Source organism: Chaetura pelagica, unplaced genomic scaffold, assembly GCF_000747805.2.
Source record: "Chaetura pelagica isolate M959 unplaced genomic scaffold, ChaPel_1.0 scaffold79, whole genome shotgun sequence".
Taxonomy (NCBI): domain Eukaryota; kingdom Metazoa; phylum Chordata; class Aves; order Apodiformes; family Apodidae; genus Chaetura; species Chaetura pelagica.
Window position 1 is genome coordinate 5,176,604 of NW_009969339.1, and position 19,416 is coordinate 5,196,019.

General features: G+C 41.0%; 1 protein-coding gene across 1 annotated transcript in view; it reads right to left on the bottom strand.

Annotated features, from left to right (window-relative positions):
• The window catches only part of TBXAS1 (thromboxane A synthase 1 (platelet)), a 237,595-nt gene that overhangs the window by 63,029 nt on the left and 155,150 nt on the right, over window positions 1-19,416 (bottom strand). Inside the window, exon 9 of the mRNA XM_010005809.1 lies at window positions 4,155-4,469. Coding sequence (XP_010004111.1) covers window positions 4,155-4,469 — 315 coding nt within the window. The remainder of the gene's footprint in view (window positions 1-4,154; window positions 4,470-19,416) is intronic.

A 19,416-nucleotide genomic window follows, 5' to 3' on the forward strand; every position in this document is an offset into this window, starting at 1 on the left:
AATAACCCATGTGTGCTGCCCTCAACAATAACCAAGGACAGAGGTCTCTATTGCTTGCCAGGCTCCAAAATGGGCCAGGTGCCTCTTCTCACTTCCAGAAAAGGGACACCATCAAGTCTCCCCACTGAGCTATCAGCCAGCAGAGGACCTGAAAAGTCCTTTAGCAAAGAGAGGAGGAAGGTCCTGGAGATAAAAAAATAAAATACCTGGAGGTAAAAGAAGGCATCAAACCAAAACACCACAATGGCTCGCTCCCTGTAGTGTTCTGTGAGGACACTTGCCTGGAAGTCCCAGATCTACAGTGTATTCAGGCAGTGTGGTAGAGAGAGGCAATACAACATGGTCAGTCAGGTATGCCTCTCTTCTGGGTTCCTGATTCCCAACACAGTGGCTACACCACTTCCAGCACTTAACCTTGTATTTCTGCACCACACCACAGCAGCTTGCACCAAGCCAGCACAGGGATCTCCAACACAGGAGCATCTTGGCTTTCTTCTTCCCCTGCATGCTGTCCCATTCTGCTAAAGTGACCACTGTGCAAGGAAGACAGATGAAGATCAGGGCAAACTCAGAGGTATCCTCCATGTACAACTCCCAGAGCCACCCAAACCCTGTGGTATGTCCAGATGGACTGACCTTGCTCTCCTTAGTGGCTATCACAAGGTCATAGTGCTCTGAGTTTTTGAGTGGTGTGCCAAAAAATCTGGAACTGTGCCTGTCATTTATAGCACCTTTTCTCAGATGGCACTTACATGTCTTTATAAACTTCAGTAAATGAGTGTATAAATCACTCTGTCCACCACCAGAGTACAGCCATCTCTGGGACGATACACAGCAGCTGCTGTAAAATCAGACCACAGCTCTACACCACAGAATAAGGCAATAAAACATACTGCATGAGGCAACTGAAATGGTTGGAGGAAGGAAGGAGAATGTGGTGTAAAGCATTTTGTAGTTATAATTGCCTGAGTATAAATTTGGCTGAAGAGGGTACTGTGTTTAATACTTGCATATCTGTAAATCAAAGCAGCTTTCTGCCACCTGTCCAAGCAACCTGACTGTACTATTCTCCATGTTTTGGACTTCTAGAGGCCTTCCTTTCTTAAAGTTGCAAAGCACCTTTACAAAAGCAAAGCTAATGTGCTGAGCAAAAACAATAACTTCACCAAATTTCTCAGCAACTGACTTGATAACTAACTGTGAGTCTGTAGCTGCTGTGCCCCCTCCCTTCCCCTTCCTTGCATGACAACTGAACATAGTATCTATATTTTCTCAGTTTCAAAATAGCTTCTGCTCCTGTAACTTGAAAACCATTTGCATAGATCTTATTTTCTAAGCTAAAAGTAGTTAATTACAGTCACTAAGGGGACTTGAATGATGCATCCTTTTCCTTATTTTGGGATAAGCTCCTTGAGCAGTGCATTGCCCCCTCCTCTCTCCCCCCTCCCCAAATCATTCACTGTTTATAACAGGAAATCTGTTGGAGGATGGGCCTGCATAGATTACAGCTATGAACTTCCTGGTATCAAGGACAGCTGATGAACAGTTATCCTTCTTCTCCTCTTCTTCTCAATCATACAGTCATATGTGCATCATCTAAAGCTAAATCTGAAAAGTAGTAAAATACAGGGAAGTGATTTGAAAGGTACTTCCAATCAGCATGTGACAAGAGACAACTTATTTTGGGATGAGGCCACCAGTTTGGGTTGAGGAACCTGGGTACATTGTACAGACTGTGTACAGTGCTCACCTGAAAAATTAATTAATTTAATTTGAGTGGCATATCTCTCCACCAAGTTTTATCTTCTGTGACAAGATCTCCATATCCACAACCTCTCTTAGATACTGTGAAAGCTTAAATTGTTAGGAAAATATTCCTGCTAGTGAATCAAGAGAATCAAGCATTATGTGTTTGAAGCATTATGTGTTTTAGTATTATTATTTAAATACTACTAATAGCAGGTGACAGCTCAGAAAGACCATATACACCATAGGGTCCATTCAGTTCTCTAGCTTGGATCAGAAGCACAATCATGCAAGCTTTTTGCACTGGTTCACACCGCAGTCTTCAGGTGCACAGTGAGGGCTCCTTTAACAGAAACAAAACTAGAAGATCAGTACAACTGCAGAGGGGAACTCACTGCACAGGACTTGATCTAACCCAAAACTAACTCCTGAGGTGTGTACAGCATGCACCCAACAGTCCTCACCACCAGCTGGGCTAGATGACAATCTATATCCACAGGAGCACACTGATTGTTAATGTAGACATATCCATATACATGGTCTCCCTTTGTGAAATGTCTGTAAGCCATGGGCCAGTCAACAGCTGCTTGCAGTCAGCTTTCTATGCACTTACAAGGAAAGGTTTACTAATTCATATCCCTATCTACAGACAGATAGGAATGACATCGCACACCTCTCACATAGGATACCCCTGCCAGTGATTTCACTTTGGTTCCTTAGGCTGTCTGTTTTCAGGAGCAGGCAAGGAGATGAACCATGTTTTCCTTGTGGCTGCATAACAGAGATTTCTATGTGCAACTCTGCCACCAGTACTAACCTGTAAACTGCACATACTCCAGGCCAAGTTGCACCTTCACATCATTGCAGGCCTTGAGGAAGTCATTTGAACTAACCAGACTCAAAGGCATAATTAGGTCTGCCATATTTGAATGAAACAAGTAAATACACTCCAACTAGAGTGTTGTAGAGCTAATAACCCAAAATCATAACCCAAGAATATAACCCAAGCCCTATAGGTTAGAACACAACACAATTTCATTGTACTGAGTTAACTCACAGTAGAGGTATGGAGCACGCAATGAGAAGGATCAGATTGTGCAGTCCCAACCTCCACTGCTGTCATCCATCTGCATACTCAGAGCAAAAGCAATCTTAGACAGAGAACCACCATGCTCAGAACGTTGTTATGCAAGACAAAAAATGACATCTTGGGTGAACACAATTTTTTCCCAAGCAAAAGGAGGGAAATGGTAACTTTTGAATGGGCACACTTTGCATAGTCAAGAATTATTTATTACCAGCAAAGCAGAAAATTATACAACTCTTTTCTTCTTCTGTAAGTACAACACAGAGGATGGAATGCATGAAAAGTATGAAACTCTCAAAACTGTACAGTTAAGGCTTTCAGCATGCAAATCCAGCAGCTAAAATCCTGCAAGACAGCCATGCCTGGTGCCCTTTTATTCTTGCTTGCCTCCTCTTCCATTATAAAAGCATTCACGAAAAGAAAAAGACTCTTGATCTGAATTCTCATAACTAATAACTTGTGCAGAGAATGTAGGGTAGAAGAATGGTGGCTGTGTGGTCTGCTAGATATACAAAATATTGTCAATGGTTATGAGTGACAGAGCACTGGAACAGGCTGCCCAGGGAGGTTGTGGAGTCTCCTTCACTGGAGACATTCAAAACCCACCTGGACACGTTCCTGTGTGATGTGCTCCAGGTGACCCTGCTCTGGCAGGGGGGGTTGGACTAGATGATCTTTTGAGATCCCTTCCAACCCCTAGGATTCTGTGATTCTGTGATCCAGGAAACATAAATGCCTTTGGTAAATATAGATAGTGAAGGAGAAGTAATTTGAACCCAGTATAAGAGGATTAGATATCGTGACTTTTTTTTTTTTTTTTTTTAAGCATATACATAAATTCTCCTGCTCAAAAGAAAAACAGAAGTATGACTATTTAAAGCAAAACATTGTAGTTCATGATTTGTAAGAACATTGCTTATGTCCTTACAAAGAACAGTAAATAAAATTGACCACAAAACCAATAAAAGTATCTGGCAAAGAGGAAAAAAAATAGAAATGTGTAGTTTTAGAGTCTGGTGACAGCTGGTTTATTTCAAGAATGTAAAATATTTTGTAAAGGTTAAGCTTTTGCTGTGACACAAAGTTTCTGGGCCATCTCTTCAGTTGCTGTAAAGTGACATTACTCAACAGATAAAAAAAACCCCAACAACCCTAAACATTATAGAATAATTTATATTTTTGGCTGAAAATATTAACAAAATATTAATATATGCATACATAACTGAGACAAATAAAGGTCATGTGGGTGTCTCAGAAGCATGATTACTTTTACATTGCCTTACTTCCTGCACGAAGCTCCACAACAGCCCCCTGTACTCACATGTTTTGCTGAGAACTCATCAACCTCCTGAAGCACCCTCTGCTGGCACTCTGGGTTGGTGGCTAGCAAGTAGGTGGCGAAGGACAGAGTGCTAGTGGTGGTCTCATACCCAGCGATCAGGAACAGAAAAGCTTGGCCTGCTATCTCATCCTCTGTTAATGTCTTCTGAACCTTTGCAGGTGAGGCCCGGCCAGCAAGACCTGCCTCGGTCTGTCTGGAAGCAGAAGATGGACTGATCCCATCAAAACACCCAGCTGCCAGGGAGTCAGCTGCGTCACGGGAGTCGAGCATCCACTGAAGAAAATCTCTGCGCCTCTGCAGAATATAGGATGAGAAGAAGCACAAAGAATGGGTCACAGAGCAATGACTTTACCTGTGGGGAAAGGAAGGAGAGAGTTTTTCCTATTTATACCGCCCACTTGGCTCCCACAGAGCTGCCACTGAATGAGAAGACTTCAATAAATCAGCTGGAAATGCCATTACTAGGAGCTGGTCACTGCTTTCTTCCCAATGGGATGAGACTGATCTGTCTCCAATACATAAGAGGTACATATTTTCACAAAGGATTATTAACGACCAGCTCCATACAGAGCTTCTTTCATCCTCAGAGTGAGTTCTGAGCGCTTTCTGGAAGTAAGGAAATTGACATAGTCAATGCACAGTCCCATATATGCCTGCCAAGTGGACATGGCACCAAGCACTGAAAGTCACCATCTAGGTTTGGGTTGCATCTACAATGATTTCTGCGCCAGCTGAAGAAGACAGGACCAGAAACTGAACTCAGTAAACTGGTGCATCTTTTTTATGAGAAAGTACAGTTATGAACACTTGAACCAACATAGGATTTAATATTTACTTTTTTTAAAGAAAACATATTTGTAGAAATGCATTACAACAGTAAGCCTTCTTCTACCATAAAACCGATTTGGGTGGCTCGTCTTTGCAAAAGGCCTACTGAATGATTCTACTGTTATGAAAACTGCTTTCTTTCACGTTAGTTTCTGACATAAAAACTCTAATAAACAGACCTATGGACAAGAGTGAGTTGACTCCAAACCAGTCTGGACAGCATGCTTGATTAGGCTTTGAAATATAACCCAGAAAGTTTGAATTGACTTTTGGGAGTGGGCATAATAGAATTGTGCTGAACCTAAGCCATAAGGCTACGTGATTGATTTTCAGTTCCTCAAATACCAACAGAATACATGATAGCTCAAGGACTTAGAAGCAACTGCAGTGCCAGAACATGACAACTTGTGCAGTAGAATGATAAAAGAAAGGGCTAAGTATTTCTTCAAAAGAAAAAAAAAAATGCTGTAAAGCTGTTAAAAAGAAATAATTTGAATGATTTCTTGAATCAGATGATTGAGAGATAAAGTAGCAGAAGGGAAAGCCAGAGAAAAGGACATGAAAAACAAGATAAGAATAAGGAAAGACTAATTACTTATAAATGTCAAAGGACTTAATCAGATTTCTTTTTTCACAACAAAAGAGGAGCGATACTTCACGTCCAGTATTTAGTTCTGCTGCCAACAAACTGTTCTGAGTGATCTAAAGGCAAAGAGTAATCACTATTTTGAGATTTGAGTAATACAAAGGATTGGCACACTGCCTCTTTAACAGATCCTTCCTTCCACCCCACAGAACCTTTTCATTTTGTATGTGTGTACACCTAAGAATCCACGCTCCAGACAGTTTCCAGTGCCAGTCACTGTATGCTGAAGGACTCCACAAACTAGGCAGTCAAACTGAATCACCTCCAAGGCACAGGATACATGTTTTTCACCCAGTAAGTGAAGGCACACAAAGCAACATCATGCACATTGTGCTGAGTGAATAAGCTCCAGTTTCCAAAATACTTCCTCGTGCCTAGACCTAGGCACAATTTCCATATTCAAAATGGCTCTGCTTCCTTGGTCTCTCATTTCTAATGCACCACACTAAAAGCTGCAACTGGCCTGCCACAGTCATCCTCCTCCAGTGTTACAGGATACCTCTGCTCTTTCATGCTTCTCTAGACTGGAGGAAACAAGATTTCATGCATATTTCAGCTGCGCATAGCTAAAAAAATCTCATTTAACTTTTCCAGAAAGGGTTTTATTCACATTCTGGGGTTCCATGCATTGCACAACTCAGAGTTCAACTCTTCTGGCATAGCCTATGATTCAGGGGTTTTCCTGGTACATCTCTTTTGGTTAGGCCAATTTTTAAACTAAAAAACCCCAACGAAACAGTCCACTGTGTTCATGAGTGTGTGGCTAGACTAGTCTAGCACAGTAATAAACTGCAACTGTAGAGATATTCCTTTTTATCTGTAAAACTAGTCATCATCACCTAAACAACTTTCATAACATAAAAACGTGTAATTACATTCAGATTCAGTGGAGCTGTAACGATGCAACATACTAAGTTCAAATGGTGTAACATTTGGTATGGTTCTGCATTCCTCCTTCTCTAGCTGTGAATTTTCTTGTAAACAAACCCATTGCTCTCTGAGGGTTTGCAGTTCCCAGTCATGAGCTGTTAGCTGTGGCTGGTCTTATATTTAGACAATACGCTCTCTGGAGACCCTACAAGATGTTTCTCCAGCCTTAGAAAAAGTCAGGTCCTGGCCTTATACAAAGCATCTGGTTATTGCTATGATGGTAAAATAATAATCATAATGACTAGTGAATAAAATTTCATTCATGAGAATTTTTGCTGAAAGCAAACTTAATGAATGCTAGCACAAGTGAATATTCCCAAGAATGTGCTCTCAAATGCCTCTGTGGCCATTTTGAGGAGCTCTTTTTATTACTCAGAAAATATATTTGGTTAGGAATTTAAAAGCTTCTCTTGCTGCAGAATCTCTTTATAAGGCTGCCCTATCAAGAAACAACTAGATACCTTTTCTGTGCCACCTATTTTGTTGCTCAGAGCAATGGATTCATAAACAATCCTTACAAAAAAACCCATTCATTTGTAAAAACTACTTGAATAGTAGTGGAGGGGAAAAAAAGCATAAGATGAGAAAGATGCAAGTTTTTTTCAAGATAATTCTACGAGCTATATTTTAGCAAAATGTCTCTTTCTTACAGTTCAATCTACTTCACTTTAGACATCAGTACAGAATGCAACATAAAAAAATCATCATCAGCCCAAGCGAGAGAAAAGATTTCCAGGGTTATAATCAGTCATAATGAAACGTATTTTTCTTCCACACTACCAGGATGGAAAAATCACTGTGGCGCAAAACCCTAACAATGTGCAATAGAGTCAAACACTAGCATAAAACCAAATATAATTGGACTGCTAAGTGCTGGAAATGAGGAAAAGGTATCTCATGAAAATTCACAGGGGTTTTCTCCACTTCAGTTGACAGAAGGAGAAAAAAATAAAAAAAAAGGCAAAAAAAAGGCAGTGTTTTCAGTTTGACAACAGACCAGATAATGACAATGTTACTGCACAAAAACATTCTCTGGTCATCACATACAGCTGCTAGTTTCCTTTTTCCATGAGGGACATTTGTTTGATTTTTCCTACAAAAAGCAGAAGACCATAATAGCCTCTATCCTGTCCTCTGACATTCACATACTTATGTTACAATGGCCTCAGAAACAAGTGCCCACTTCAAAAGAACGGCATGCCAATGAGACAGACCCTTGTTTTGCCCTCGTACAACACAGAGCCTATCATTAAGCCAATAAAAATTGAATGGAAAGCTACTACTTGAAAAAAAAACCCTAATTTGAATGCAGTCTGGGACAGGGTGCATGTCTAACTTGGTGGTGACAAGGACATTCCCTTTGAAATATATAATAAGACAAGCCTCGCTTTCAGCTTCCCCAAGATAGACACCTTGCAATATATTCCCTGACACCAGTGTTCTGGGCCGTATCATTTCTCTCATTAGTCTCCTTAAACATCACCTGGCCATGCAGAGAAATCATTCTGCACAGAACTGTAACGAGCTACGTGCTACACACTGGGAGAACTGATGTGTGTTGTACAGGGGAAGGCCAACCCGGCAGTATCTATTGTCCCTCCTCAAACTACTGCTTTGAAGTTCTGCAGCCGTCCATAGGAGAGAGGTGAATGTCTCACACATGTGTTATATCGTGACTTTTCTCACAGGAGACAAGGGTCCTGAGCTGTAGGGGATGTCTCTAGCTCTTTCCATTCTAAACAGAGAATTGTGTTTTGGTAAATTCATCGCTGCTTTGGGGGTCTGCGGGACCCTTGGTTGTGCTTTTGGTAAGGAGCTTGAGCCATTCAACCTGACCGCAAAGTGAAGTAAAAATTACTTCAGGAAAACTACCACATATGTATCAGCTGGACTTTTTGTTCTCTATGCTGTGATCTCAGTTGTGTTTTCTGCAAACTGTACTCAAACTTTGCACTACTCTGATAGTTCAGCTCTACATTTTGAGTTCAAAAAAGCCTAGAACTACAAAAAGCAACTTAAAGATGAATCAAGGAATAAAACTAGATAACATAATCACTTGATATTCTGTAAAGGACTTGCTGTGGTGCAGAAGTCATACAAATGTGATGCTGCTAATACAATATCACTCATAAGAAACTATGCAGACTCTCCTAGCCTTTTGCAAATGCTCTAATGGCAGCTCAAAAAATCAGAAGCTGAGCTTCAGAATCCATATCTAACAGACAGAAAGTTCACATCTCATATTATTTCAACTTCTTACAAATGTATAAAACAGTGCTGTATTAGTTCATATCCACGCCACTTTTAGTAAGTTTGATTCAACAATCACCTTTCTAGGTGAGACAAACCTGTGTCACCCAGAATGTATCAGCAAAGCTCTGCAGTAGCTATCCAGATCCTTTTGAAAAAGCAGCACAATCTGCAGTCCCACTAAAACTATCATTTTGCCAAACTGCTTTGAAAGGATCAAGTTCAACCTCTCCCTGACACTTGCAGGTTTCATTAGGCTTTCTAGTGAAACCACAAGAAAGCCAGTCTCCCTGCCTATACATCCAGTCCAAAAACACTTCAGAGAGACTGTCCTTTCTGTCTTGTGCTTTAACCCAGAACCTGGAGTTTCCTGGGAGGCCAGAGCTGACAGCTCTCAAGTGTGTGTGTCTGAAGGTTGAGGCATGGTGCTCTCATGGGTGATGTTCAGCTCTGGAAGGAGCTTGAGTCTTGAACTGCAGTGTATGGGCATTGTTTGAGAGTGGCTGGGAGGCTTTCAGTTTGGGGGAAAACTACTTTTTTGTTTGCATCTTTTAACATCAGCTGGTGAAAGCAATGTAATGTTTTTATTGTAAATGGGCTGAAAGTCTGAGGACAGACACGTCTTACAAAGCAATATAAATCGCATTAAAAATATGAGTAAATTTAAAGAAAAAAAATAAAATAAAATTCACTGAGTGCTCACTTGGAAAGTGATACAGCCTTTTGCCAGCCTGGTCTGACTGTAACAATTGAAGTGAAGGTCCAGACTGAGAAGATTTTGTATAACTTTGGACTTGTTCTGATATTTTCATATATTATCATCACTAAATTCCTATGCAAATTTCTGGCAAAAGTTTTTACAGCAATGAGAGAGCAGTGTGACTATTCAATGACACCACATTTGACATCAGAAGCCACAGCAATGCTTTGCTTTCTACTTGAAAGAAAGAAGTGTCCCTACAATAGTGTAGCAAACTGATAGATGAAATACTGAGCAGGCCCAGAAGGGGCAAGTATGTCAGCAAATTAATGAAAGCACCTGAGCACGGGAAGTTTTAAAGAAGGTAAAAAAAACATATTACCTTCTATATATAACCAAAGTTCTTTTAAAAAATAAAAATAATAAAAAAAACCCAAGAGTCAGTGTAAATTGAAGTACAACATGCATTTTGTTGGCTGAGTTTGCCACTAAATGTGAAGAGTGGCTGCTACGAATTATAAGTTACAGCACTGATCTCCACAGAAGGAGGGATGCTTAAAGCTGCGCTCCTTTTTTTTGCCTTTAAAACACAGTTATAACTGATGCAGCTTCTCCATCTGTAAAATCAGTACAACATGCATCAAATCTTACAAAACCTCATGAGGAAAAGCTAATGATGATCTCAGAAAACCCTTTAAGAACTAGGATGAAAACAGATTTACACAGACTCAAAGAGTTTAAGGCAAAAGTACTATAACATGGGGGAAAGAAGCCTGGAACTCAGCAAGTTACTGCTCCATTCCCTTGCCATGAGGCAGTATCAGCCAAACCATCCCTGACTGCTGTTTGTCTAACCTGCTCTTAAAAACCCAGCTAAACTCCTGCTTCTCACAGCCTTCCCTGTGGAGTCCACACTTGCACTGAACCATTTTAATCACTGGAGAGGTTTCCCCTTATTCAGTGAGTCACTGCAGATACTGCAGATCATTAGATCTCATCCAGCCACACCAAGAACATCTGAGGCTCCACAACCTGCACTTGTATCTCTCTCTCTTTATATATATCTAATACTTCAGTATGTCTTTGACAAACCATGCTGATAACAGAAGAATCATACTACTGAAAATTACAACAGTGTTTTCATGTGGTAGCGCCTCCATCTATGAGGTGAGGGAGAAGACTGTTCAGGTACTGCTGGTTTCTTCCTCAAAAATTTTGTACTTCCCTAACCTTTAGAATGCAAAGGTAAAGAGCATTATTAATCTACAGAGGCATGGGCAAGCTTAATTTGACCTGAAAACTAAGCTGGGTGAGTTATCAAAAGCCAGAAATTGTCAGGGACCCTCTCCCTTAAGCTTAAACTACTGCATGTGGCACTAGAGGGCTCACATCTTGAAAGACAAGAGCCTCCTTCTGGAGATGTTCCCACACAGTCCAGGGATGAATATGAATGTGAATTTCAGATCTAATTGCTAGTGTAAGTAGAGAAAGCAAAGAACTGTTTCTAGTTGAGACAAGCTTAATACAGGTGCTTATAGCTCTTGTAGAAGGAAGCTGTTTTTAATCTTAAGCATGTGGACTTGTTGCCTGTAAGCTGCAAATGTCCTAGCTGGAGGCCTAATCTGGCTGAAGTGACACGTAGGATGAAGAGATACTACAATTATGTGAGCGAGAAAATAAGGCACACGACTATTTGATTGTTTCACTAATATGTGGGCCCCCAGAGAAAATCTATGGCTTGCCTAGAGAACTGGAAACAATTCCAGCAATCCTTTAGTGTAAAACCAAGGGACTGCCTGCAGCCTTCTCCACTGACACCCCTAACAAACTGACCTTTGTCACTGGCTCTGGAGAGTATCCTTCCAACACCAGGTTGAGCAGAATGAGCTGGGTGTCAGAGAAGCACTAAGATTCTCCATGACATTTAGTCTAATGGTAAATGAGTGTCATGCACTTTGTGGCAGCTGGTTGGCATTTCTGCCATGCTGGGCTGGCAACCTCAACCGAGAGCACAGCACAACAGTGTAACCACCACAGATCCCTCCATCGCATGCATGCGTGAACAAGGCTCAGCAAACAGCCCAAAATACAATGAGCCTCTTCCAGCTTTCCCAATCCCTGCATCATGGTGAGCAAGAGACTCTGGCAGCACATAACAGTGGACTGCAAGCTCCTTATTCTGTATTTACAAAACATTTCAGATAACAACACTCTGATAACAATTCCTGGCATTATCAGAACACAAACAATAAATATTGGATTAGTGCATGGGGTAGCTGAGCTTCCCCTGTCCCATACATGTTTTGCTGCTTGGAGACAGAGGAGTGAGGTTATCAGAATACACAGAGGGCAAATACAGCAAGAGAAGAAATAAATGGGCACTGGGGAGGAGGAAGACCTTGGGCTGGGCCCCCTCATGCACGCCAGTGTGTGCAACAGGCACCAACTCCCAACTCAGCAGAAAGCTGACCACCCTGCTGCACACTGTGTACATGTATCCTCTCCCAAAGCTTATCTGACCTCCCAGTAAACCATTCCACACTCTTCCCCTCCTCCATTCGCAGGAGGAAGGGAGGATGCAGGAAGGGAGTGTTTTAGGCTAAGGGTCTGACACTCAGAAGCTTGACCCTCTGCAGACCCAAATTGCTGACTAAAAGCTGCTGCTGTAGGCAGACCACTGTTCCTTTTCTATTTGCCACAGATTATAATTCTATTTGCTTAAATCTAATTCCTGATGAACAATCAGTTCTGTTTTTAACAGTTGCCTGACATTCAAGAAAATGCAGGGGAATCTCATTGTTGCTCCTTTATTATTTGCTCTTCCTGCCCCATATGCTCTATTTAACATGCTTGCAAAGACCTGCCACTCACTTCAAAGAGCCATCAGAATATTTTGGGGCTATCCTGGGAATTTACTGATCACGTCCCTTCTTACCTCATCTCTCCATCTCTCCCCATCATTTGTTCAAGATCCACTCTTTCTGCATCACATTACATACAGAGTGCATACTTTTTTGAAGGGAGCAGCACCTCATTCTTTGCTTTTGTGATAGTCTTAAGTAATTCTGGATAACTAAAAAAAAAATTATATATTTTTTTAACTAATGATGGCTGTGAGACTGATATAAATGGCTTGTACTGTTAGGAAAAAAAAAGGCAAAAAAAGAAGAAAAAGCTAGTTATTTATGTTCTTTATTAACAATATGAAAAAAAACCCCAACAACAACAAACTTGTCTTTTCTAACTGTTCTCCACTTCTGGCAGGCAATGCCACCACTGTCTTATCCATTCACGATCACACCTGCACCCAACATTAGGATTTATCCTGGATCTTTGGCCATAATAGACTGGCTTTTACCCAGAGTACATAAATTGCCTTTGCATCTGACTCTCCCCTTTTGTGCATGAAAAAGGGTACAGGTCTCTAACACAGTGGCTGGAAACAATGTTGGGAAGGAAAGGATTCTTTTCAGCCAGCCTGTGACCAATAACAAATTGTGTTATCCTCTGCAGTTTCATGGATGCTTGGTTCAGTTATGGGTTTTATCCAATAGATGGCTCCTCAGTAGCAGGAAGGATTCTCCTCTTGCTCTCCTTTCCTTTAGAGTTTCAATACGACTTTCTAATATTTACACACCTATTATCTTGCAAATATAGGCATTTTGTGCACAATGATAAACACACAGAAGAAGCATGTGTGCATGAATTAAAAAAAAAAAAAAAAAAGAAAAATTAGATGGCTCTTTATATATTCCTATCCATTTTGTCCTCTGCCAGTATCGGGATGCATGAAAAATGTCAGGCAGCCCTGTGGTCTGGAATGCTTTCTAACGTAAAAATATATATTAAAAAAGCCAAACACAGCTTCAGAAACACATGAATATTAACAGCATGCCAGAATACCAGCTGTCTTTCTCCCCAAAAATATGAGGACATATCCCACATCTTATATATCCCTGACTGAGCAATACTTAAGCAACTTACAGGCATCATTACTCCTCTGTCAATGAAAGATTTTTCACAAGAAAAAAAAAAATCCTATGTGTAATTATTGATATAATGAATCAGGAGAGCTCTGTGTAATTCACAGGGTGCAAGTTAAAATCATTATGAATAATGCTGCCAATTCTGAGATGGGGAATGTGAATAAGCTTTTGTTGTTTTCCAGAGAAACATAATCAGAATAATAATGGCAAAACCTGAGACATTAATTACATACAGACAAATCATGTTTATCCTGTATATATGATTGTGACTTCTCCAAATCAGAAGAGCAGTTTCTGGTCATTACTATCCTGAGATCTACCTTGCATCTCACTCAAATCTTGTCAAAGAGTTGGCAGTAACCCCTATAGGGTGGTCAGACCACATGATCAAGAGAAAAGTGCAAATAGAACACCCACAATAAATAATAAATCTCATAGAAGCAAGACCATGGCTATTTAAATCCCTCCAGCTCAACAGTTCAATGGGGCACAACTATAAGCCCCAGCAATACCTACTCCTTGCATCTAAAATAATAACATTACTAATAATAAACTCTACCCTTGAAATATTAAAGCTGCTTTGAAAAGGGGGAGAAAGGTACCAGTTTCTTTTAAATACATATAAGTATATAGCATCTTAACATTAGCACAATTTAGACATAATAACTGTCAAGAAAAAATTGTTTTGTCCCTGTTAAAAGCTGAGCGCAATCCCTGTTTATATTTCAGTGCTCCAAAAGGACATGTAATTCTATACATTGAATCAGCTTTTTGCTAGCTAAAATCTGGAAAATCTGAACCAACTTGCACTTTGCTCACTCCAAAAGAAGCTCATCAACATGCTCAATCACGGGCTGTTGCACTGTTGCTGCCCTTTACTCCTGAGCAGACACCTCAAACAGTCCTCAAGCCTAGTGGGCATTGTGCAAAGAAACACTACCGGCAAAAGTAGCCCTGTGCTCTGGTGAGCCCTCAGCTGGCATGAGGGCCTTTTGCATGCCCAAAGACCACCTGTGACATCTCTTTTATACTGTGCAAGGCACACAGTTTAAGACCCCTGGCCCATCCCAGTACTGGTGAAACACAAAAGCTCCATCTTTCCTCCAGCCTCTTGGGACGCTGCACCAGCAGAACTTGCCGCAGACCCAAAGTCAAGCCTGTAGGCTTTCACCTTCCTCCCCTTTTTAAAGGGGTAAGGTTACAAACATGCTAAAAATCAGAGCTCACAACTGAAATACTGACAGGAGTTTTCACCGTGGAGCAGTTTAAAACAGGCAGCAGTGATATTCATTAAGCTGTTAATAATGGATTGTGGCACAAAGCAATTTATCACGTTTCCGTTGTAATTAAAATCACTGAATATTTGGGCACTTGCAATGCACCTAGCTCTCCTTTGCTTTTGAAGCTTTACATTTAAATGTGAATTATGGCTCACTCTCCCCAGAGACCTACTAAAAAGCCCATTTTAATTGGCATGTTTTTAATTGACATTACATTATTAAAAAGTGTACATTTCTGTTGAAGAGAGCAAGGAGGTGCTCGGCTCCTTTCTAGTCTCAGCCTCTCTTAGGTATAGTTTGCTTATCCCAGCAGGAGGGAAAAATGAAAGGTAGTCACTGGGAAGAAAGTGGAGGAAGCCCTGTACAGTCACAGGCTATGCAACCAGGGCAAGGCTGCCACTGACTGCCATGGATGCAGGATTTTCTAGGTGGATTTCTGAGGAGGGAGAGAAATTGCCACAATTATTCAGGCTGCTCTGTAGCACAAGGCAGATGGAGGAATGCCACGCAGGGATTCCTGCCTCACAGCCAGCTGACATCGAGGGCACATTTTAAAAAGCCTCTCCTCAAGGCTTCCAGTGACAGACAATCTGTTGTTTTTCCATAATAAGCAACTCTAATGTTAAATTATCCTCAAAAATCCAGATATGGTCACAAGTGGCTGGGGTCTATCGAAGGCCTCCCGCTTGGCTGGCTCCAGCGGGCTGGGGAAGGAGAGGCAGCCCCTGGGCCAGTCTGGGCATGGTGGCAGGAAGAGAATTGCCCCTGCAAACAAAGTTGGTCAGTTTTGTGCACTGAGATGGACATACGGAATTGCCACCAGGTTCAAAGGAAAAGCAACTTCATGCACTTGACATCCAAATGCTGGCCACATAATGGTTCTGCTGGTGCCAAGAGGGGCTGTCAGTGTCTCTTATACCTGGAGTATGGATCAGCTAAGGTAAGTAGACACAAGGGTAAAGGAAGAAATATCAAAGGAGTGCAAAGTAGGTACCAACAGTTGAGACATATCAAGGGAAAAACCTCCAGAGATCAAAACATAACAACAGATGGACAAGACAGTCGAATCAGAATGAAATAACCAAGGAACAGCTTTTTCATAACTGCTTCAGAAAAGGTCATGCTGTACTGCAAAAAGAAGGCAGTGAGTGGGGATGAGAGAGGTCAGTGTAGGTAAATAGGGACTCAGAGAAACTAACAGGGACAAATTCCAAAATCACCCACTAATACCACAAGTGCCACAACTCCTCTTCTAGTTCTGGGAGCAGGAAGATGGATGGTGAACCAGCAACAGAAAAACAAAACAAAACAAAAGCAAACAACAAATGAAACAAAGAGACAAAACTGAAAATGTTAAAAGTGACAGAGAAAGGAAAAGCTCAGTTATTGCAATTAGATCAGTAAATCTGTGACTTTTTTTCTAAATTAAAACTTTAGATGCTATGCTCCAGTTATATACATCAGAAGAAAGTTTGTTTGTAGAGGGAAAGTACCCAAACATGCTATTGTTCTGAACTGCAAGGTAACAGTCAACAGATCAACAGATCCCTTGCAGATGTAGATCAAGGGTAAGTAATAAAAAAATAATGAAAAACAACAAAGGCTATGCAAATGAAGATTAGATCTTATATCTCACCTTGGCATTAAAGGCCACCACCCTGCTATGCAGTAAATGAATCTCCAGATGATTTAATTTTGTGGCAATATTCCCTTTGTTTGCTGATTTGAAAACTCCACACCCTGGATGAAGACCAGATCACAGATTAAGCAGGAAAAAAGAAGGGCTTTCAGCAACCTGAAGCAGGATCTTCTGAGAAACTTGGGAGGGACAGACTGCAAGGGTAATGTACAGAAAAGATGAGGAATTTTAAGAGAGAGAAGTTACAGAAGCAGGGAATTTGCACAACTTCTGGGTGAGATTTTTTTTGTCCTTTCAGTCAAGGGGATGAATACTAAGACTGTATCATGAAGGAAAGCAAATGACAGGAAACGGGAAAACACATGTTGGAGAACATTTACTTAATGCTGAGGGAATCACAAGGGAAAACTGTGCTTCCAAGCCTAGAGGAAAATGACCCTGAAAGACAGATGTAACACTGCTTAGGCTGAATATTTTGCACAGATGAGAGCATGCAACAGAAAGGCCAGATTACTTACTGATTTGGCATGTATCAAGAGATATATGACTACATCAGAGTCTGCCCCAAGTGCTAGAAAAAAAAAGGACGCTAAAGATGTTTTACTCTCTTCCCAGAAAACAGATACTTTTTCCTCAGCCCTGGACATAGCAACATCTCATTGTGTCTGTGCAACTTCTGCGACCCAACACCCAGAAACAATTCCCCTGTGAAACACAGTCACCCAACAGGTTGCAACAGCCTCGATCCAATTATTTTCTTATCAGAGTATCAGGAGAGATGCTAACTAACCAAGGGACAAACTTTATGTCTAAGGTCATGAAACAGCAGTATTGAGTACTAGGTATAAAAAGTATTAAAGCCTATGCCACATCCTCCTTAAACAGATGGCCTTTCAGAAAGATTTAATCAGACATTGAAATGCATGCTGCGAATACTCATTACTAGCACAGGATCAGGCTGGGACAAGTGGCCAGCACTGACGTTATTGCCTACAGGGAATTACCACCGGTATAAACAGGATTTTCAGCATTTGAACTTCTCTCTGGATAACAAGCACAGGGTCTCCTTGCCATCGTAAGAGAGGGTAAAGCAGAAAAATAATGATGGGTTGGGCCAGGTATAGGTTGCAGAGGAGAAGCAAGAAACCCAGGCCCCTGTAAGAAACAAGGATCTTTTTTTGGCTTCCTCTTCCTCTGTTTTTTTGCTGTACTGATAAAGCCACCACAAAGTTCAGTAACACAGAACAGTGTTTGCTGGATCCCACCTTCAAAGAACAACGAGCTCTTGCTCTTCTTATTTCTGTGGATACATAAAACAGTGCTGTGACCACTCCCTCCCTTTCAGTATTAAGAACAGGAAAACCAGGTTATAGCCACAGGAACCAGCACCTAGAAGGAGGCATTACTAGGGCTGGCCAAAAAAAAGGACAAAAATGAGACTTTTGATCTGCCTTTAAAGATGGGGTGGTTTCTTTGAAAAAGACAGGTTTGCCTTTAATTCTTTCCTCCTCCAGGTTTTCAGAAAAATTTTACTGCAAACATTATTTGAAAGCATCCTTAAGCTATCTTTTGGCCTGGATTTTTTGTAAACAGTATCATGGCTGATTTTACCATATAAACACAATTTTTAAAAGTCACTAGAACCCTTGACATTATCAACCATAGAGCCTCTGGATTGATTTATTTTCACTCTGGATGTAACAGACTTTTTTTCAACGCTAAAAATATGACCATTCTCAATTAAAAGATGTTTCTCATATGCTGTAAAATAATCAGCAAAGCCAAATGTCCATCTTCACTCCCACTCGGACTGATGAAAACAGGAGGAAAATGCATGCAAACCTTACTGACAGAAGCATTTCAGTCCTTCCTCCCTGGAAGGCATCCTGTTGGCCTAATGACTTCCTGTGGATTAATCCTGCTACAGGGAGCAACTGAACATCCACTGTTCTCCCCAGAAAGGGGCAAAGATACAATTTATTTTTAAAGCCTTCTGAAGGAGCTCCACCACACATCTCTTAGAAAGTGAGGACAGCTTTTCCTGAATAGATACATTTTCTGAGTACTGACTGTAGGATCATTCATGGCAACTCTGGATACCCAAGAACTTCACTAGCTTAATCAGTACAAACACCCTAGTCATTTCTTTTAATTTCTGTTCCTTGGTCCAAAACTATGTGCTTGCAAACTGAAACATGTGAGCAGTGCTCCAAGAAGTCAATGAGATTGTTGGCATGCATTATGGCAGTTGGGACCCCAGATTGTAACTGAAGTGAAACATGTGAAACATGAAATAAGGACTGCTCATGTCATACCCTGAAGAAAAAATGAAGATACACAGAAGTGGCTGAAAAAAAACTAAAAGGGATTTTAGTTTAGGGAGAGATGGAGGTACTGGAGAAAGAGTCTCAGATGCCAAGATTATTTTGTTATAGTTGCTGCAGAGTTTGCTGGAGTGGAACAGATAATAAATATCTTATACCATCTGCCTGCTCCTTGTCTAGGATCAATAAAGGACTCTGATCCATAACTAAGGAGGCAGTAGAAATGGTGTGATAATAGTAAAAGGTGAGTGATAGCAAGCAGACCTGGTAAGTGCATGCTGGCAGCAGGTAACCAAAAAGACATTTGCTTTCTTCTCATGACTGCAGTGCTCTTAAAGCACTGGGCTCACCCGTGTGCTGGGTTGCAGAACTGGGACAGCTGCAGCAATAATGCAAAACTCTTCCTGCTTCCCCATCAACACGCCCCAGGGAGGTGAGAAAGTCACCGTTCTCGTTACTTATTCTGTCCTTGATCTCTTTTGAGCAGAGAGACTGCAGAACTGCATTTCATGATGAAAGCACCTCAGCCAGACAGGTTAGCCCAGGCCTGAAACCAAAAGATCACATTTCATAGGCCTGCAATTCATCCTTAGAAAGATAACAACAGCCTGATCAAGAAGTTTCATCTGGTTACGAAAAGTAATGGGGATTTCAAGTT